This window comes from Sphaerodactylus townsendi, linkage group LG07 (assembly GCF_021028975.2).
Source record: "Sphaerodactylus townsendi isolate TG3544 linkage group LG07, MPM_Stown_v2.3, whole genome shotgun sequence".
NCBI lineage: Eukaryota > Metazoa > Chordata > Lepidosauria > Squamata > Sphaerodactylidae > Sphaerodactylus > Sphaerodactylus townsendi.
Window position 1 is genome coordinate 20736653 of NC_059431.1, and position 18424 is coordinate 20755076.

The window sequence follows — 18424 nt, forward strand, 5'->3', positions numbered from 1 at the left end:
TCCTCCTCCTCCTCCTCCTCCTCCTCCTCCTCCTCCTCCTCCTCATCATCATCATCATCATCATCTGGTCCAAAATGCGTCTGCTCACTGGTGGTGGTGCTGCTAGAGATCACATTTTGCCAGTGTTGCGTTTTCTGCACTGGCTCCCAGTTGAATTCCGAATCATCTTCAAGGTGTTGGTTCTAACCTTTAAGGCCTTACGCGGCCTGGGACCCTCATACCTTCGGGACCGTCTGACCCCGCATGTCCCAGTTTGGCCTCTGCGTTCGGCGGAGGCCAATCTTCTGGTAGTCCCCAGCCCCTCAATGATGCGGCTGGCCTCCACTAGGGCCAGGGCTTTTACAGCCCTGGCCCCTGCCTGGTGGAACGCTCTTCTTCCAACTGTCCGGGCCCTGCGGGATCTTGGAGAGTTCCACAGGGCCTGTAAGACCGAGCTGTTCCACTGGTCCTTTGGAGAAGCTGGCCCTTCCTCCCTTTTTATCGTCTGTGGCCCTTTTCCATCTTGTGCCTTCCGTTCCCTCTTAAAAGGGTTTTTTTAGATGACCGGACACTATATTTTTATATTTATATTTTACTTCATTTTGTATGCTGTATTTTAAATGGTTTTAATTCGATGCTTAGAGCCCCTATTTTATCTTATATTGTATTTAATTTATTGAGAGGGCTCCTTTTGCTTATTTATGTTGTATTGAAATGTTGTACACCGCCCAGAGCCCTCCGGGGGTGGGCGGTATAAAAGTATAATAATAATAATAATAATAATAATAATAATAATAATAATAATAATAATAATAATAATAATAATAATAATAATAATAATAATAATAATAATAATAATAAATTCCTCATTGCCTTTCAATAAACACTACTGATCAAGAATCCAGAGTCTGTTTATTGGTCTAGGATCTAACACTTGGCCTGGATGGCTCAGGCTAACCCAATCTTGGAAGCTAAGCAGGGTTGGCCCTGGTTAATATTTGGATGAGAAACTGCCAAGGAAGTCCAAGGTTTCTACACAGAGGCAGGCAATGACAAACCGCCTCTGAACATCTGACTCTTGAAAACCCCACTGTGTTCCCATAAGTTGGACGCGACTAGCCAGGGGTCTGCAACCTGCGGCTCTCCAGATACTCATGGGCTACAATTCACATCAGCCCCTGCCAGCATTGCCAATCGGCCATGCTGGCAGGGGCTGATGGGATTTGTAGTCCATGAACACCTGAAGAGCCGCAGGTTGCAGACCCCTGGACTAGACAGTACTTTGCCCCAACAGCAAAGAATCTGGACAAGCAACAGAATAGGGGGAAAAAAGCTGCAGATTTTTTTTTAAAAAAAAAATGAGATCCAGTAATTAAATTCAAATGCTGAAACTTACTAAACAGGAAGTAGCAAACAGACAATGATACTAATCTACAAATCATGGTTAGATAATCCCAGGCACCTAAACATTGCTGGTGTTAGTTTTCAGCAAACTGGTAAAGTGTGGTGGTAGGCCAGGCTGAAATTGGGGGGAGAGAGTTCAGGTTCAAATCTATGATGCATGGTGATGGATCTACACAGGCTGGTTATAGGGAGAAAATGGGAAGGGGAGAATTTCACATGCAATTCTGAGCTCCTGGAAAGAATGGGGGAATGAAAAATGTGATAAAAGGTAATTTAAAGTCACTCATTATCCTGGTATATATGATTGATGTCTTAAAACTATCAGTTCTAGCTGTTAAGTGTCATTCGCTTGCAGTTTTTAAAAAAGAAAATTATCAAACACTTTATCTGCATTAAAAAAACCCTACCTAATCAAGAGTAGGTTTATATAGTCTAGAAAAATGTACCCTGGTCCTTGTGTTACTGAATCTGCGGCATGCAGTTGCCCTCGGAGGCTGCCCCCAAGAAGCTTCCCGGTGGTGTGCGGACGCTTGAAAAGTGAAAAAGTCTCCACGCCACCAAGAAGTTTCTATGGGGCTCAATAGACTTACAACTCCCTTGAATTCCCGGCCACCAGTGTAATGCTGCAAATGGCTGGAAGGGAGCTGACCAAAGCCAGCTCCTCCTGAGCCCGCCCCTGCTATATTGGTGAAGGGGGTGGTACTGGGACCCTGGTGCCATGTCCAGCACCACATCCCAACACCTGGAGAAGTGGCAGCTGCGTGCTGGCAAAATCACCACCCGCCGGGGTAAGTGCCCCGCGGAGGGCAAATCCACTAGCATGGCTGCATACTCCTTCCACCGGCATATTCAGCACCCCCTTCTGGATGGGGCTGAAAATGTGGGATGCAAAGGATAATAGGAGCTTCCTAAATTGTTTGAAATTTCTGTAATTCACACATGTATTGTGTGTGTGTGTGTGTGTGTGTGTTTCTTTCTGGTATATGGAACGACTTGGGCTAAGTCTGTTCTTCGTAAAGTCAGTAGAATTTTGACGTCCATCCTATAAAAATGTTTTACAGCACCTCTCTATATATAGTTCTTTTAGTTCTAGCAAGCGTCATTAATCTGTGAACTTGTAATAAAACTCTGCTCAGAGAAGACCTGTTGTATCTCTTCTTTTTATTAGCATGGCGTCGGCCATTGATGCTTCCGATCCACCCTTTCGTAGCGTTTGGTTCTCTCTTTGATCAAGCCGAATATTCAGGCATTTCTTGCTGCCTACGTACAGCTTTTTTCTTTGCTCAGCCCTACCTGCCATTAAAACGCCAAAGATGCATTTTATTTCATTTATATGCTCCCCAGCGTGGGCGCAACGAAACATACGCCCTTCTCTCTTTCCTTTTAGTCTCCCCACACCACTGTGCAGTAGATTAGACTAACATTGTAACTCCTGGGAAAAGGTCACCTAACAAGCTTCCATGGTAGAGTGCGGATTCAAACCTGAATTTTTCCAGATCCCAGTCTGACACCATAATTGCTACATGCCGGAAAAGGATATTCTAAATGTGGATTCACACAAGCATTTATATTGCTTGATCTCTTAACATTTGATGTCGCTTAAGTGAAGGTGCTAATAGTCCCTAGTTATGCAAAGAATCATTTTTTAACCTAAAGAGTTTTTTCCCCCTAAGTAATCTGTAGTTGTTCATTCCAGAAGAAGAGTTTGGATTTATATCCCACCTTTCTTTCCTGTAAGGAGACTCAAAGGGATTTACAATCTCCTTTCCCTTCCCACCTCACAACAAACACCCCGTGAGGTAGGTGGGACTGAGAGAGCTCCGAAGAACTGTGACTAACCCAAGGCCACCCAGCTGGCATGTGTTGGAGTGCACAAGCTAATCTGGTTCACCAGATAAGCCTCCACAGCTCAAGTGGCAGAGTGGGGAATCAAACCCAGTTTTCCAGATTAGAGTGCACCTGCTCTTAACCACTACACCATGCTGGCTTTTACGTGCAAGTCAGTGAACATTCATGTCTGGATTGGCCCTAAGAAACATCTTGGGTGTTGCTGAAACGACTGGGGCAGTGTTACTTGGTTACAAACTGGATTGCAACTAGAAGGCAGTATGGCTTTATTCAAGCAGAAACTGCTGGTTGCAAGGAATCCTTTTTGGAAAAAGGACAGAAAAAAAATAGTGCTTCCTTTTCTCCAAAACTCTACTTAAACCCTGTGGAAATATAAAAGAGGCACCATTCCCTTGGAGCAAAACTGCCATATCTTGGTAGATGATTGGATAGTTCAGCTGTAGCCATGGTTGCTTAGTTTCTGGGTTCGCTAATAACTTTGCTATCAGAGGGGCCCCCACTGGGCACTATCCTTATTTCCACAATCTCCTTTGTTTGTGTGAATGGTATTTGTCCTTCGGGAAGATATAAATCACTTGAGTCCCTGGCAAGCCGGTACTGCTTCTCTTAAAGCCAAGAGCTGAACATATACTCCAGGAAAAGGAGACGGACATAAATAGTTTGTTTTTGCTCAAAGTTAGTCTCTAAATAGCATGCAAGAGCTCAGAGTATATTTCAAACAATTCCTTTGAAAAGAAGAAAAACGTTCTGCACCCAGAATTAAATGGATATCGTGATTGGGGCTTGCAATAGTTATCTTTTGCCGTGGGATCAGTAGTGAATATTTGTACCTGGATGTTCCTGTTAACGCCTTTTCAGACACACAGAACAATCCTATGCATGTGAACTCCAGAAGTTAGTCCCCTTTTATTCAGTTATTTATTTTGCTGTCCCTTAAGCCTGGAGAGGATTGAAGCAGTTGTGTAATACAGCTGTTGACTGCCGTGATTCAAAGTACCAATTGCTAAGTACAAATTCTCACACAATTGGGTGCTGTGTGGTTTCCGGGCTGTATGGCCGTGTTCTAGCAGCATTCTCTCCTGACATTTCGCCTGCATCTGTGGCTGGCATCTTCAGAGGATCTGATGTTGGGAAAGCAAGTGGAGTATATATACCCGTTGCATTCCCAACATCAGATCCTCTGAAGATGCCAGCCACAGATGCAGGCGAAACGTCAGGAGAGAATGCTGCTAGAACACGGCCATACAGCCCGGAAACCACACAGCACCCAAGTGATTCCGGCCGTGAAAGCCTTCGACAATACATCTCACACAATTGCACAATGTGTGAGAAATGCAACTCTGAATAATTGCTAGTGGTCATAGAATCATGGAAGAGACCACAAAGGCCATCAAGTCCAACCCCTTGCAATGCAGGAACACACAATCAAAGCACTCCCGACATATGTTCATCCAGCCTGTTTAAAAACCTCCAAAGAAGGAGACTCCACAACTCTCCCAGGCAGTTAATTCTATTGTCGAACAGCTGTTGATGGTCAGGAAATTCTTCCTAATGTTTAGGTGGAATCTCTTTTTCTTCTTAATGTTTAGATAACTCTCCAGATAGTTATAATAGGATGAGCCCAGACAAGATAGCTGTAGCTGGACTTATCTATGCCACTTTTCAGACCAGGTGACATGCTAAATATTCTTTGAAGACATCTATGTCACTAGTTTACCAGTTCTGTACTGAAGTGTTGAAACAATTAAATAGGCCTATGAGTTATGCTGGGAATAAATTGCTTTGATTAAAAATACTTACGTGATTATTTTAAAAATTGTATCTCCTTCAACGGGGGTGGGGGGAATCATCGGATCATAGAACTGGTAACCAAGAAGCGGGAAATGAATGGCTAATGTCTAGACTGCTTAACAGCATCGTCATGTTCACCTGTATTGACAACACATATCATAATAGCTTTTCAAAACCAGGTAATAAATGCTCCTAAGATATTCCTATTAAAATCTGGCACAATCTTGATTATTTCTGAGAGCCAGGAACCTTTGAATTTTGCTCATTCCTCCCCACCCCCCAAGCAGCAAGAGGAGTTGTGCAACTTAGTATCATTGATGTCATAAGTACTGTCCAGTAGGTGCTCAGGATCCTGAGGCAGCCACGTTCTGCACAATTCCTAGAGCAGTAGAGATGCTAGTTCTATGTTGTAGACTCTTATACACCCAAAGAGTAATCTGTTGCTCCAAGATGATTCCAACTTGTCCTCTGCTGTGTTTCCCTTCTCTGGAGATACGTGTGTTGTAGACAGAGGCCCCATTCCCCTAGACAGCAACATTATTAGTGGTGAAGGCCACTCTGTGCAGTTTGTATGGTTTCTGCTGCTTTCGCTTGCTTTTTCTGTCTGTTTTGAAATGAAAATTAAACCGTTATGCTGAAGTGTGTTACACTTGGCACCGTTTTTTATGCAAACAAAGAGATTAGCCATAAAGTTTAATACCGTCATCTGAAGCCAAGTTGTTGCTTTGGAAGTGTTTTAATTATTGCAAATACAGTTGAAGTACAAATTCCCCAGAAGAGTGGCCCATATGTTTGTACCTCTGAAGTATCTTGTTCTTTGTTTTTGTGAACATCTTTTGAGTTAATGGCTTTCATTTTGTTTTAACGTTTCCATCACACCATCTCCTGGGTTAGAATCTGTATTCTGTACAGTGTGATCTATTCTATGCCCAACCATGCTGAAGAGTTTAGGAAACACTTCTTGGAAACAAAATATTTATAAAATCTGGTTCACTGGTGCATCGGTAAACAGTTTTAATTCTTAGTGATTTATAAATATATTTGTCATCCAAAAGCACGTTCTTTAAATGGGCTCTAATGCATTTTCTTAAGTCACTTTTCTTTCTTTTCAAATTTTATCTATTTAAAACCACACTGTGCTCATTTCCTATGGTGCAGATAAGTGTTTATGATCCAGACTCCTATTTGGAAGCATGTGACTCTTAAGAAATGTTTCACAAAGCAGTTTTTGGGACAAAACCATCATTCAAGATGGGACTTTCAGGGTAGGTCTGCCTTTGAAAACCATGTCAAGTCCCTCTCTGGTCCCACATTGAACCACTTCTTGTAGCATCTCATGTCCTCTCTCTGTCTTCCCTATCAGTGATGGTATCTGGACACAGGAAGGTGATTCTGCATGGTTCAGGGAAAGGGGACTCAGTTATTCTTTTTGACCTGTATACCGTGCAGGAGGAGGGGAGGAGGGTTGGATTTATATCCCCCCTTTCTCTCTTGTAAGGAGACTCAAAGGGGCTTACAATCTCCTTTTCCTTCCCCGCTCACAACAAACACCCTGTGAGATAGGTGGGTCTGAGAGAGCTTCAAAGAACTGTGACTTGCCAAGGTCACCCAGCTGGCATGTGTTAAAGCACACAAGTGGCAGAGCGGGGAATCAAACCCGGTTCCTCCAGATTAGAGTGCACCTTCTCTTAACCACTACACCACACTGGCTCTCTGTCTCACTTTCTTCTTCTGCGAGGTCAGACCAGTTTTTCTGTTCATGCGCTTGCTATATTCTACAGAAGGTTGCTGCATACACAGGTGCATCTAATTCTTCAGAAGACTATACTGAAATTTGCCCTCTAGCATGACCTTAGATGGTGGCACTAGATAGAATTCCATTTCTACTTCAACCCCCTCCCCCCAGAAATATGAGGCTGACTTCTGATCTCTTTTGCAGGATTGTTGCACTATTAAGATCGTTTCTGTAAATGCTTAGTCCACTGTAGAAGTGCATACTGTTGCGATTTTTGTTTAAGCTTTTACATCTTGGCTAACAATGTGATTTCTTGGAACAATAACTTCCTCCTCAGAGACCTGCAGAGAGGACTGGCAACAGCAGTATAATGAAACTGTTAAAATGATAATTTAAATTATCGGTGATAATAATAAGCTATGGCCACGTAATAACCATACAGTAACCAGGGTAAACATATACATGAAATTCTGTCAGGCTAGACATAACCATAGAACCCATTTGTTTTAAAGCTTGAGTGAAATGGAATATTTTCTACCTGTTCCCCACGAGAGTAAGGCAGCCACCAGGGGAATCTCAAGGTCTTCTAAAGGTGAGGTGCCACCACTGAAAATACCCTGTTTCTAAACTTCTTACCTTTGCAGGTGGGGGCACAGAGAACATGACATGGGAGGCCGATTGTAACTCGCAGGCTGGACAATTCAATTGAAGCCATAACACAGAAATCCTGCTGGACTGGAAATATGCACCTGCCGATAAACCTGATAAGTCCATTTTTCTCTTTCAGTTTCCACCTGGCCGCCACAAAAGGGCACGGAGAATGCCTTCGGGTTATGATAACTCATGGGGTGGATCTAGCAGCACAGGATGGAGCAGGTACTCAAATTGTCTTTTAATTTTTTTCTGTTCCTGGGCTTCTTCACAGACAACAGGATTTCTTTTCTTTTTTTATTTTCATAGCTTCTTTGTTACCCTATGGAGGTGGCTTATTTCTAGTTGAATAATTAATCTGTTTTGCTTAGTGCTTGTTGAGACCAGAAGTGGTTATCCACTGTCTCAGGCTGTGGAGATGGGAGAGGCTGAACCTGGGAGTTTTTGCTCATAAAGCCAGCTTTCTACAACAATGTTGTGCTGGGTTCATAGCAGAGGCAGAGCTACCAGGGGGCTGAGGTGTGTGCGTTGCACCGGGTGCATGCCTGGGGGTGGAAAATCGTCGCCGCCCCCCATGGCACCCCACTCTCCCGCCCCCCAGTGGCACCACCACACTTACCTTATTGAAACCGTGTCATGGGGCCGGGGAGTGCACGTTGCACTGGGCGCATGCCTGGAGGTGGAAAATCCCTCCATGACACCCCACTCCCCTGCCTCCCCCAGCAGCCCCCCCACACTTACCTTATTGAAACAGTGCAGGCTGGAGAAGCGGCCTGTTCCCTTCAGGCTGAAAACGGCTTGGTGGGAACTACACTTCCCAGGACACCTTGTGAGTCCCATTTTCAGCCTGAAGTGAACAGGCTGCTTTTCCAGGCTGACCTAAGGTAAGTGTCAAGGCGGGTGGAACATGGGCGCAGTCTGGCCCAGCTATGCCTCTGGTTCATAGGTAGCCAGAATATACTTGCTGATCTCAGTGGCTACCAACACATAAAACTGTGATCACCTGTCGAAAACATGAGAGCATTTTTCTGCTCTCCCGCTGTGTCACCCCATGTGCTACAGAATTAGCTAAAGCTTGAGCAAAGCCTAAGGCCAATCTTCCACACAGTCCAGTGAGTTGAACCTGTGCTTTATTTATTTTTTTAAAAAGAGTAAAGTATTTGCACACTCCTTATTGTTAAGTACACTTACCAGTGAACAAAGCAGTTTCTTCAACGCTGCCCATTTTTCCTTAGATCATGCAACAGTGCTTGTACTAAGTAAAGTTTTCTTATGTTGTGCATTCCATAATTCAAACAGCACCTGAAATTGCCGCTTGTTTGTTTAGGGCACAGCGCTTTACACCTTGCGGCCAAGAACAGCCACTCCGACTGCGTTAAGAGACTCCTTCAGGTGAAGTATACCTTTTGCTTTCCTTTCTGGCACCTCTGCTCTTCTGGTACGTGTTAGCATTCTTCTGAGTTCTTTTTTTAAAGGACTGCTTAATTGTCCTCAGCTCCGCCCTAGAATCCTTAACATTTAGTGACTTCCTTTGAGGCCAGGAAACTGAGAATATCCTCTATGTCGTCTTTCATGCCCTTTCTTGAACTTGTAAAGTAATGAAAGCAGGTAATTCAGTGTGCATCAAAGTCCTTGTAATTATGATCCCGTGGCTGGTTGTGAAATGTACTGCTATACACTGTCCACTCATGTTGTACATGCTGAAGTCATAATGTCTGAAGGGGAATTGACTTGGTGTGAAGTTCACCCATAACAAAGAGCAGCAGTCGCCAAACTAAATCCTGTGTGTGTTGTGGAAAGCATTTCAAAATATGCTAGTTAAAAATAGATGTTCTCTGATATGTAATTATATTTGGCAGCACGTTTGATATGGAGAGTCTTCCTGTACAAATGTGGATAGTTGAATTTCTCTCCTTAATTTCCCCGTGAGACTATTTTTTCCCGTTGCTGTTTCTTTTGGTAACCACTTTGTGGGTAAATTTATAAATGATCTAACTATGGTCCCATTACTCTTTTCACACTTGACTGCTGGCTCCCCCGTTTTGTGATATGCTGACAGGGGTGGGATCCAACAGGTTCTCACAGGTTCCTGAGAGTAGGTTACTAATTATTTGTGTGTGCCGAGAGGGGGTTACTAATTGGTGATTTTGCCATGTGATTTTTGCCTTAGTTACGCCCCTCCTCTCAGCAGTAGCGCGCAGAACTTGAAGCAGTCTAGCAGGAGGTGCACCGGCGTGCGTGGCAGCCTGCGCCTGCGTGCATTTGTTTCCCGCCCAAGGACCGGAGCAGCAGCTGCGTCCTTGCCACAGCCCCGCCCAGCAATGCCCCATCCCTGGAATGCCCAGCCACACCCCCGTCATGCCCCGCCCAATCCCATTGGCTCTACGCCACAGTTTGAATCCCACCACCATGGGAACCTGTTACTAAAATGTTTGGATTTCACCACTGGATATGCACTTGACCTTTGACAGGGCATGAGCAAACTGTTCTAGCCATGAACATCAACGCTGCAAAACCAGATGTGTCTTGGTTGAAAAACCTCTGTTTTAGTCTCGTCCTGGGCTTCTACAAAACTCTGGGTGTCCAGCCTGTGGTTTAGAGACTGAAAAGTCTGTTGATAACCCAAAGAAATATTTCTTCCGTCATTGCAACCAACGTTGAGTGGCTTTGTTTCTAATTTTTCTCTGAGTGGTCTTGTTTAAATCTATCCCACAGGCTAAATGTTCACCGGAGAGCACAGATAGCACTGGGAAAACAGCTTTACACTATGCAGGTAACGTCTTCCTTTCACCCTACTCATCACTGTTAAAACATTTTGACTGCAGTACAGTGCTGTATAGATGCTAAGATGATTTCGTATCGTATCATGTCTGTCTTATCTTGCATCCCCCAAGGTGGTGAAAAAAATGGAACCAACTCTCGCTTTTATTTTGAAGGTGTTTTGGCTTAACCCTACATCTAGATCAGTGGTGTCAAACTCGTGGCCCTCCAGATGTTATGGACTACAGTTCCCATCATCCTCTGCCAGCATGATGCTGGCAGGGGATAATGGGAACTGTAGTCCATAACATCTGGAGGGCCACGAGTTTGACACCTGTGATCTAGATCCTCTGCATATTTACTCAGAGGTGAGACCCACTGAGTTCAGTGGGGGTCTTACTCCCAAGTAGTTTTGTGACATTAGCCACACTTTTGCCCTTGGGTTCTTCTGCCTTCTGAATTCAGAAACCTAATCCACACATCTTCTATTACTTTTGTGTTGTGAGCTGCCTTCAGTTCCGCAAGGGGAAAAGGCGGATATTAAATATATTCAATTAGTAAAAGTATCTCAGCTCCACTTGATTCATCTAGACATGCAAACTTACATGTGGATGGGTCCGACTCTGGAAAGAGGGCGTGAACCATACCTCACAGTGCTCATATTTATTGGATGCCAGAGCTGAAATAAATCGTATTCACACTTTGGTAGTCCAATACTTAACAATCACAGAACACTCAGCTTTCAAATATTCAGCCCCTTTTGAAATTTGAATCGTCATCTAAAATCCAGATTTTTGGCAAGGCAAGCTAGAACTCTGCCATATCCCAGAAGAGTAATTATTGTGAAGTAAAAATCCTGTTGTTAACATGGGGACGGGGGGAAGAGTCCAGTGCTTTGGATTTGGGGTTTGTTACGGTTTTGAATTTGGAGAACTTCCAGTTGCCGACAATTTTGTTTCCAAGTTTGTTTTGGAATCCTAAATGCTGCAGAACCGTCGCTGCCTTTATGGACTTTGAAGCATCTTGTGCAAGGAAATTGCCACTACATGGAGCCTAATCTTAAATATCATGGCCAGAAGATATTACAATTGTCCCTTCCACATCGTGGTGGTTACAGGCGCTGCGCCTCCCTGTGATCTGGAAAAACCGCATAAAATTTTTACAACATTTTTTCATGCAGTGGCATTTTGTGCCGCAGGGCAGTGTGGATCAAAGAGTTTCGGGCCGGCAAGGCAGCACCTGCAGCCTTTTTTTCTTGTGCTCGTGTTGGGGGGTGGGGTCCGGCGCTCACCTGCGATCTGGGAAACCACGATGTGGGAGGGACGACTGTATAGAAATGTCTTCTAATTTTAAATCTTTCCCCCCCTTAAAGCTGCATGTGGCTGCCTTCAAATTGCTCAACTCCTGTGCGAACACAAGTGTCCAATTAATGTCAAAGATACGGTATGTAATCATTTTTATGGATACCATCTTACTCCCACTTTCAAAGCTGTTAACAGTATTAATAATGGAGACTTTCTTAAAATAAAATAAGCAGTTTGTACATTGGAAAGGCTTCCGCCTTCACTTCTGCCTGTCTCCCGGTTAATACATGTAATATTTGCAAGGGAAATCCTTGAAAACCCTTGTCTAATGTGAGCGAGAGAGCCAGTTTCAAATCTGTGTAGTCTGCACGGACTGAGTTGGCTACCCCTTGGCTCTGTAGGATTTTAGTTCCTGATTAACCCCTTCATCCAGTGATGAAAAGTTATATGTTGTTGAACTTTTAAAATTGTATGTTCTAATCCAAACTAAATTAAGAATATCTGAAGTATTATGGGCATGTGGCTTAGATCCATAGATCAGTGGGTGCCTCCTGGCGCTGTGGAATAAGGTATATAGGTTTATGCCTTTCACGGTGGGTGGTTAAATGTGATCTGGTAGGCATTAGTGTATCCAGTGCAGAAGGCTGCATACTCTAATCTGGAGAGCCGGGTTTGATTCCCCGCTCTGCCACTTGAGCTGTGGAGGCTTATCTGGGGAACTAGATTAGCCTGTGCACTCCAACATACGCCAGCTGGGTGACCTTGGGCTAGTCACAGTTCTTCCGAGCTCTCTCGGCCCCACCCACCTCACAGGGTGTTTGGGGGGGGGGGAGAAGGGAAAGGATATTGTAAGCCCCTTTGAGTCTCCTTAAAGAGAAAGGGAGGATATAAATCCAAACTTCTCTTCCTCTTCTTTTCATGAAGAAGGGCTAAGATTCATTCGGGAACTGCTGTAAAACATATGAAGCTGCTTTAAGAACATAAGAATGAGCCTGCTGGATCAGACCAGAGTCCATCTAGTCCAGCACTCTGCTACTTGCAGTGGCCCACCAGGTGCCTTTGGGAGCTCACATGCAGGAGGTGAAAGCAATGGCCTTCTGCTGCTGCTGCTGCTCCCGAGCACCTGGTCTGCTAAGGCATTTGCAATCTGAGATCAAGGAGGATCAAGATTGGTAGCCATAGATCGACTTCTCCTCCATAAGTCTGTCCAAGCCCTTTTTAAAGCTATCCAGGTTAGTGGCCATCACCACCTCCTGTGGCAGCATATTCCAAACACCAATCACACGTTGCGTGAAGAAGTGTTTCCTTTTATTAGCCCTAATTCTTCCCCCCAGCATTTTCAATGCTTTGTACTGAATCAGACTACTATACAAGGGGTGCTTTTCCTGAGCTACAGTGAGCAATTCCTGAAATTAACCTTTTAAAGGCTGCTGAACATCCGTGAGTTCAGTCGAATTATTTCATTTCTCCCTCTAGGATGGGAGTATACCTTTGCTGCTTGCGGTACAAAACGGTCATGTTGAAGTATGCAAATATCTTCTGGAACATGGAGCTGATATCAATTCCAGAGACAAAAATGGAAGGTACAATTACCATAACTTCTTCCAGTATTCTGAAACTTCTTCACCAGGACTGTGAGTCTATTTCAGTAGGAAGAAAATTAAATTTTGTAGGTATGGTTCTGTAAGACCGGAGAGAACTCAGGAGAAATTGTGTCTCTCTTGCTTGTGTGAACATAATAAATTTTGCCCAGAAGAATTCTGTCTGCATTCTGTTAGATAAGTTCAGGGGCTGTACCTCTTTTGTTATACATGTTGCTAAGATTGCTAATTTATTTTGTCAAGTACCAGTGTGGCACACATTTAATTAAAATTATTTATTTTTTGCTTATATTTATTAGTTTAAGAGTTGTACAAACAGCTGCATATGTCATAACATGTGCTGAAGACTTTCAGAGAAGAGGGTTTATGGTGCTCGTAACAGCCAAGGCAGGATTTAATAAGCTTGTTCAAATTATGCATTTTTGATTCCTTCGTATTTTGTAATGTTGCAAGCGCTTGCTACACTTCTTCCTGCCAGAGTCAGAGAGTGCTCAGGTACATAATGCCATACTTTTAGTACAGGCTCCTGGAACATTGCAGTATTTTTTAAAGGCTTCAAAAAGGTTTCTGTCTGGGAAGAGACTGCCTATGGTCACAAGAAGGTTTTGCCTGCTCTACCTGTTACAGAGACCTGCTGAAGTCTGCATATGCACATAGTATTTTCATAGAACCTCTTATGTGCTACACATTTTGGCCTTGTGTGCTGTACCCTTTACACAAACATGGCCATCTGATAGACCTGGATGTGGGATGTGCTTTGATGGGTATGGGGTCTTCCCAGTGACGTAGGTATAGATTTTTTAATGGGGGGGTCAGGGGGGCCACGCCGTCACCCGCCCCTGAGGGCATGGCCACACCTTCCCAAGCTCCGCCCCTGGTCTCAGTGCTTATAAAAGTAGCTCTCTGTGGCCAAGGACAGTAGACTCCCCCTGCCCTGCCCCGCCCCCCACACCAACTGGGCTCCCAGCTGGCAGCCAGCAGTTCCTTCTGCCCTTCCTGCTGGGCAGAGGCGTAGCTAGGGGAAATGGAGCCCAGTGCAAAATCTGAGTTTTGTGCCCCCTTCCCGCCTTGGTTGGCTGCTGTGATGCTGGAATCTACCCCCAAACAGCATCACTTTCAATGATGTTTAAACTAGGGATTCCAGATTCTCCTTTTAAATCCACCTTAAAGGGAGAATCTGGGGTCCCCAGTTAAAACAACATTGAAAGTGATGCTGTTTGGGGGTGGATTCCTGACAGATGGCCATCCAGCCTCTGTTTAAAAAACTCCAAAGATGGAGACTCCATCACACTCCAAAATAGTGCATTCCACTATCAAACAGCCCTGACTGTCAGGAAGGTTTTTCCTGACATTTAGATGGAATCTCTTTTCCTTCACCTTGAACCCGTCACTCCTGGTCCTAGTCTCTGCAGCAGCAGATAACAAGCTTGCTCCCTCACCAGCATGACATCCCTTCAAATATCTAAACATGGCTGTCATGTCACCTCTTAACCGTCTCTTCACCAAACTAAACATCCCCAGCTCCCTAAGTCCCTCCTTGTAGGGCATGGATTCCAGTCCTTTTACCATTTTGGTTGCCCTCCGCTGGACCCATTCCAGTTTGTCAATATCCTTCTTGAATAGGAACACTGTGAAAAGATTTACAAGCCAAAACAGCAAATAACAGTTTCAATACAGATTACATATATAAATTCAATACAGCAATTTTATTTAAAAGTTTACAAGTTGGAGAAGAGTACGCTACAAAGGACAGGATGCCAACTAAGTTCCTGTTTCTATATATGGATTTTCATCAGTCATGAACAACCGTGCTCTGGTTAACTTGGAAGCCTGTTATAAACAGTCGTAAACAAATAATAAATTATTGTCCAAACAAAGCAAACCGTTAAATTCAAACACATTGTACAAGATAGGAGACCTATTTATACACCAGAAAATCAAAAGAAAATTCATAGTATGTAGAGAGCCATTGCTGTGGAGGTATGCTGAAAGTCTCAGCAGGTAACTGTGTTGGCCTGCAGCTGGTCTCCATGAAGGTTGCTTTGATTCTTGAAAGCTTATACTCCCAAAATCTTGTTGATGGCTAGAGTGCCTATTGGATTGGAATCTAGCCGTGCTAATGGTCTGATTATATAGGCTCCTTGGTTCATACAGTAGAGAGCCAGCGTAGTGTAGTGGTTAAGAGCAGGTGGATTCTAATTTGGAGAACCAGGTTTGATTCCCCACTCCTCCACCTGAGTATCAGATGCCTATCTGGGGAACCAGATGTGTTTCTGCATTCCTATATCCCTGCTGGGTGACCTTGGGCTAGTCAAAGTTCTCTCTTAACTCTCTCAACCTACCTCACAAGGTGCCTGTTATGGGGAGAGGAAGGGAAAGGAGCTTGTAAGCCACCTTGAGTCTCCTTACAGGAGTGAAAGGTGGGCTATAAATCCAAACTCTTCTCCTTGTATTGAATTGGAATCTGGCCATGCTAATGGCCTGATTGTACACGCTCCCTGGTTCACACAGTAGAACTTGAGCCATCAAAACATTATTTGCTGTTCAATCTGCTTATTGGGCATGTGGTGGAGAAATGGTTCAGTTGCCATATGTGACTGTTGTTTATCATTTTCTGTTGATTGAACTTGGAGGCATTGGCCCTGCAGGGACACAAATGAGCCCTTACTTGAACGTTGTTTTTCATGATACAGTATCTCTCTTCCCTCCTCTCTAGAACCAGTCTGATGTTGGCATGTGAAGATGGAAACCTCAGCATTGTGGAGGTCCTGATCAGAAAAGGGGCAGACATGAACTTGGTGGATGCCCTTGGACACAATGCCCTACATTACTCCAAAGTCTCCGAAAATGTGGGAATCCAGAACCTACTTCAGTCAAAAATTGTTCAAGAGGCTGGTATGTTTTAAGACAGTCGTTCTTAAACTGTGCCATGGGTCCCTAAGAATTGTCAAAAGAAACATCCCAGGACTTCCTGTGGAGTTGTTCCTCTTCCCTCTCTGAGTCTGCCTCCTTCCACTCAGAGAGTGGAACTGTAAGGATTTGGCACACTCTTTGTGGAGCTACGGTGGTAGAAAATGCCATCAAGTGGCAGCTAACTTAACGGCAACCTCATATGTGGTTTGCCATTGCCTGCCTCTGCATAGTAATCGTGGGCTTCCTTGATGGACTCCCATCCAGATATGAACCAGGGCCAACTCTCCTTAGCTTCCAAGATCTGATGAGGTCGGGCTAGCCTGGGAAGTCCTGGTCAGATGGAGGTAAACCATCTCAGATATCCATGTGAGGGATTGCTTGTTTTGAAAACTCCTTCCTATCCAAATCTGCTGGTACATATGAAATCAGCATGTCAGCAAGAAGCATAAATAGTAACTAGTGGATGAGTTGTGCCCCTAGTGTTTTCTGAGTGTGCTTCATCTGGATCAAAATTCTGTTGAATTCTAAATAAACCTGAGTCTAAGGTTAGGGGTGTACCGCCCTAGGGACACAGGGACACCCATGTCCCCGGGCACATGCCTTTCGGTCACATGAGGGGGGGTGCTGGATACTGGCTTCTGCCCTCCCTGCAGGCCGGCTTCTGCCTGCCCAGGAAGAACCGAGCTCCAGGGATGCGCTCTTACAGGGTGCTCCACAGTGACAGCAGCTCCACCCTCAGACTCCTGCAGCCCAACTTCTAAACTCCCCAGAGCTAGCTTCAGGGGATGCAGAGACAGAGCTTTGTGATTGGGGAGGAAATTCACTTGGAGGAGATGTTGTCCCCGGTGCCATTTCTCCCTGATATGCCTCTGTCTAGGGCAGTGGTGGCAAACCTTTGGCACTCCAGATGTTATGGACTACAATTCTCATCAGCCCCTGCCAGCATGGCCAATTGGCCATGCTGGCAGGGGCTGATGGGAATTGTAGTCCATAACATCTGGAGTGCCAAAGGTTCACCACCACGGGTCTAGGGTCTCAAGGGCATGAACCTCAGAGAGGATGACTTCTCTAATTCAAATAAAATACAGTGTTTTATTTCTCTTCTGCAGATACCAAGTCACCGACAAAGCCGAAGCAGGTAAAAAAACCACCAGAAATGCTTCATAGTTTAATTATAATTCGTTTTTGTGCGTTGGGGAGACATTTCCAAACACTTGCTTACGACGATAAACATTTGCTTTAGTTCATGTCAGTGTCATGAGAAGCATTATTAAACTATTCCAACTGTTTCCTATAAATTTTTAACTGTGTCAGGAGTGAGTGTGGTAAAGAGTGGATTTCTTCCCCCATCTCAGACCGATTTGTTGGAGTGACCATATCAGTTATAGAGAGTTCATTCCCTTGCAAGATGAATTGGCACAGTGGCTGGTGTTCTACTCCGCCAGATTGGAAGATTTCCAGTGGAGGAAAGTCTCCAACTTGGCTGAGCAGAGTGGTAGGAGACAAGCCACTGAAACATCTGAAATACCTTATCAAGTTTGACTGGTCTTAGTCAAAAGTTAAGAGCTCATGGAAAGTGGAGCAGTTTCACTGGAGGTCCAAGCTTTTTATTTACAAAAAAAAAACCTCAACAAGATTTGTGCAGAAGATTATCCTATTGAGAAGCTTGACCTGAGCAGTCAGTCGGACTTAAAACTTATGAATCATCCCTCTGTTATGCCAAGTGCTCCTCAGTTTGGGGGATTTCAACAGTGGTAGAAATCTGTTGAAGATCTGGAGGCCGAAAGGCAGAGGAGAAGGAAGGTGGGTGAAGCCAACGGTTCAACCGTTGCAGGTTGTCTTCTGGGACCAAGTTTTGCAAAATATAAGCCGGGGGGAGTGGGGGAGGGGAGTGGAAAAGAGAGTCTAAACATTCAAGAGCTTAATTCTGTGAATAAAGAGAAATGGAAAAAGGGCCTTTTTGGTCATCCTTCGAAAGTTTTGGCATCGCACGAGAAGATTAATAAACTGCTTGGTGCTGCAAACAACTATGCGTTTTGACAACTTTGCTCAGTAGGAAAGCGGCGTGCTTTTATTCACTAAATCTAATGTGCTGCAGCATGTCTTGCGAATGGAACCAGGATGAGCCGATGGTTTTTAACATGTGTTAATATCCCTGCAAAGCAACTCCTTGGTTGAGATGAGGCATGAATGGTTTTGAAGGTGGGTGGGTGGGGGGGAGGGGTCATACCTTTGTTGTTTCCCCTGAAGAATAACACTTGATAATGCAGAGCTTACTAACCAAACTAACAAAACCTCCCTTTTCTGGCCTGTGAACCTTCCAGCATGATCACGCCTCTAGATTAAGTTCAGAAAGAAGTGGAACTCCAAAAAAACGCAAAGCCCCACCGCCTCCTCCTGTCAGCCCTATCCAGGTAAAACTCAAGACCCGCTTGAGC

The 18424-nt window shown here is 44.4% G+C and overlaps 1 protein-coding gene across 3 annotated transcripts in view; it reads left to right on the forward strand.

Annotated features, from left to right (window-relative positions):
- The window catches only part of RAI14 (retinoic acid induced 14), a 117008-nt gene that overhangs the window by 78273 nt on the left and 20311 nt on the right, over positions 1-18424 (forward strand). For 2 of the 3 annotated variants that reach the window (XM_048503382.1, XM_048503381.1), the window contains exons 4-10: positions 7545-7633; positions 8736-8800; positions 10124-10181; positions 11541-11611; positions 12949-13055; positions 15790-15968; positions 17096-17124. In XM_048503382.1, the coding sequence (XP_048359339.1) occupies positions 7545-7633; positions 8736-8800; positions 10124-10181; positions 11541-11611; positions 12949-13055; positions 15790-15968; positions 17096-17124 (598 nt within the window). Of the gene's footprint in view, positions 1-7544; positions 7634-8735; positions 8801-10123; positions 10182-11540; positions 11612-12948; positions 13056-15789; positions 15969-17095; positions 17125-18310; positions 18401-18424 lie in introns of all 3 variants that reach the window. The other variant, XM_048503380.1, reaches the window with a different exon arrangement.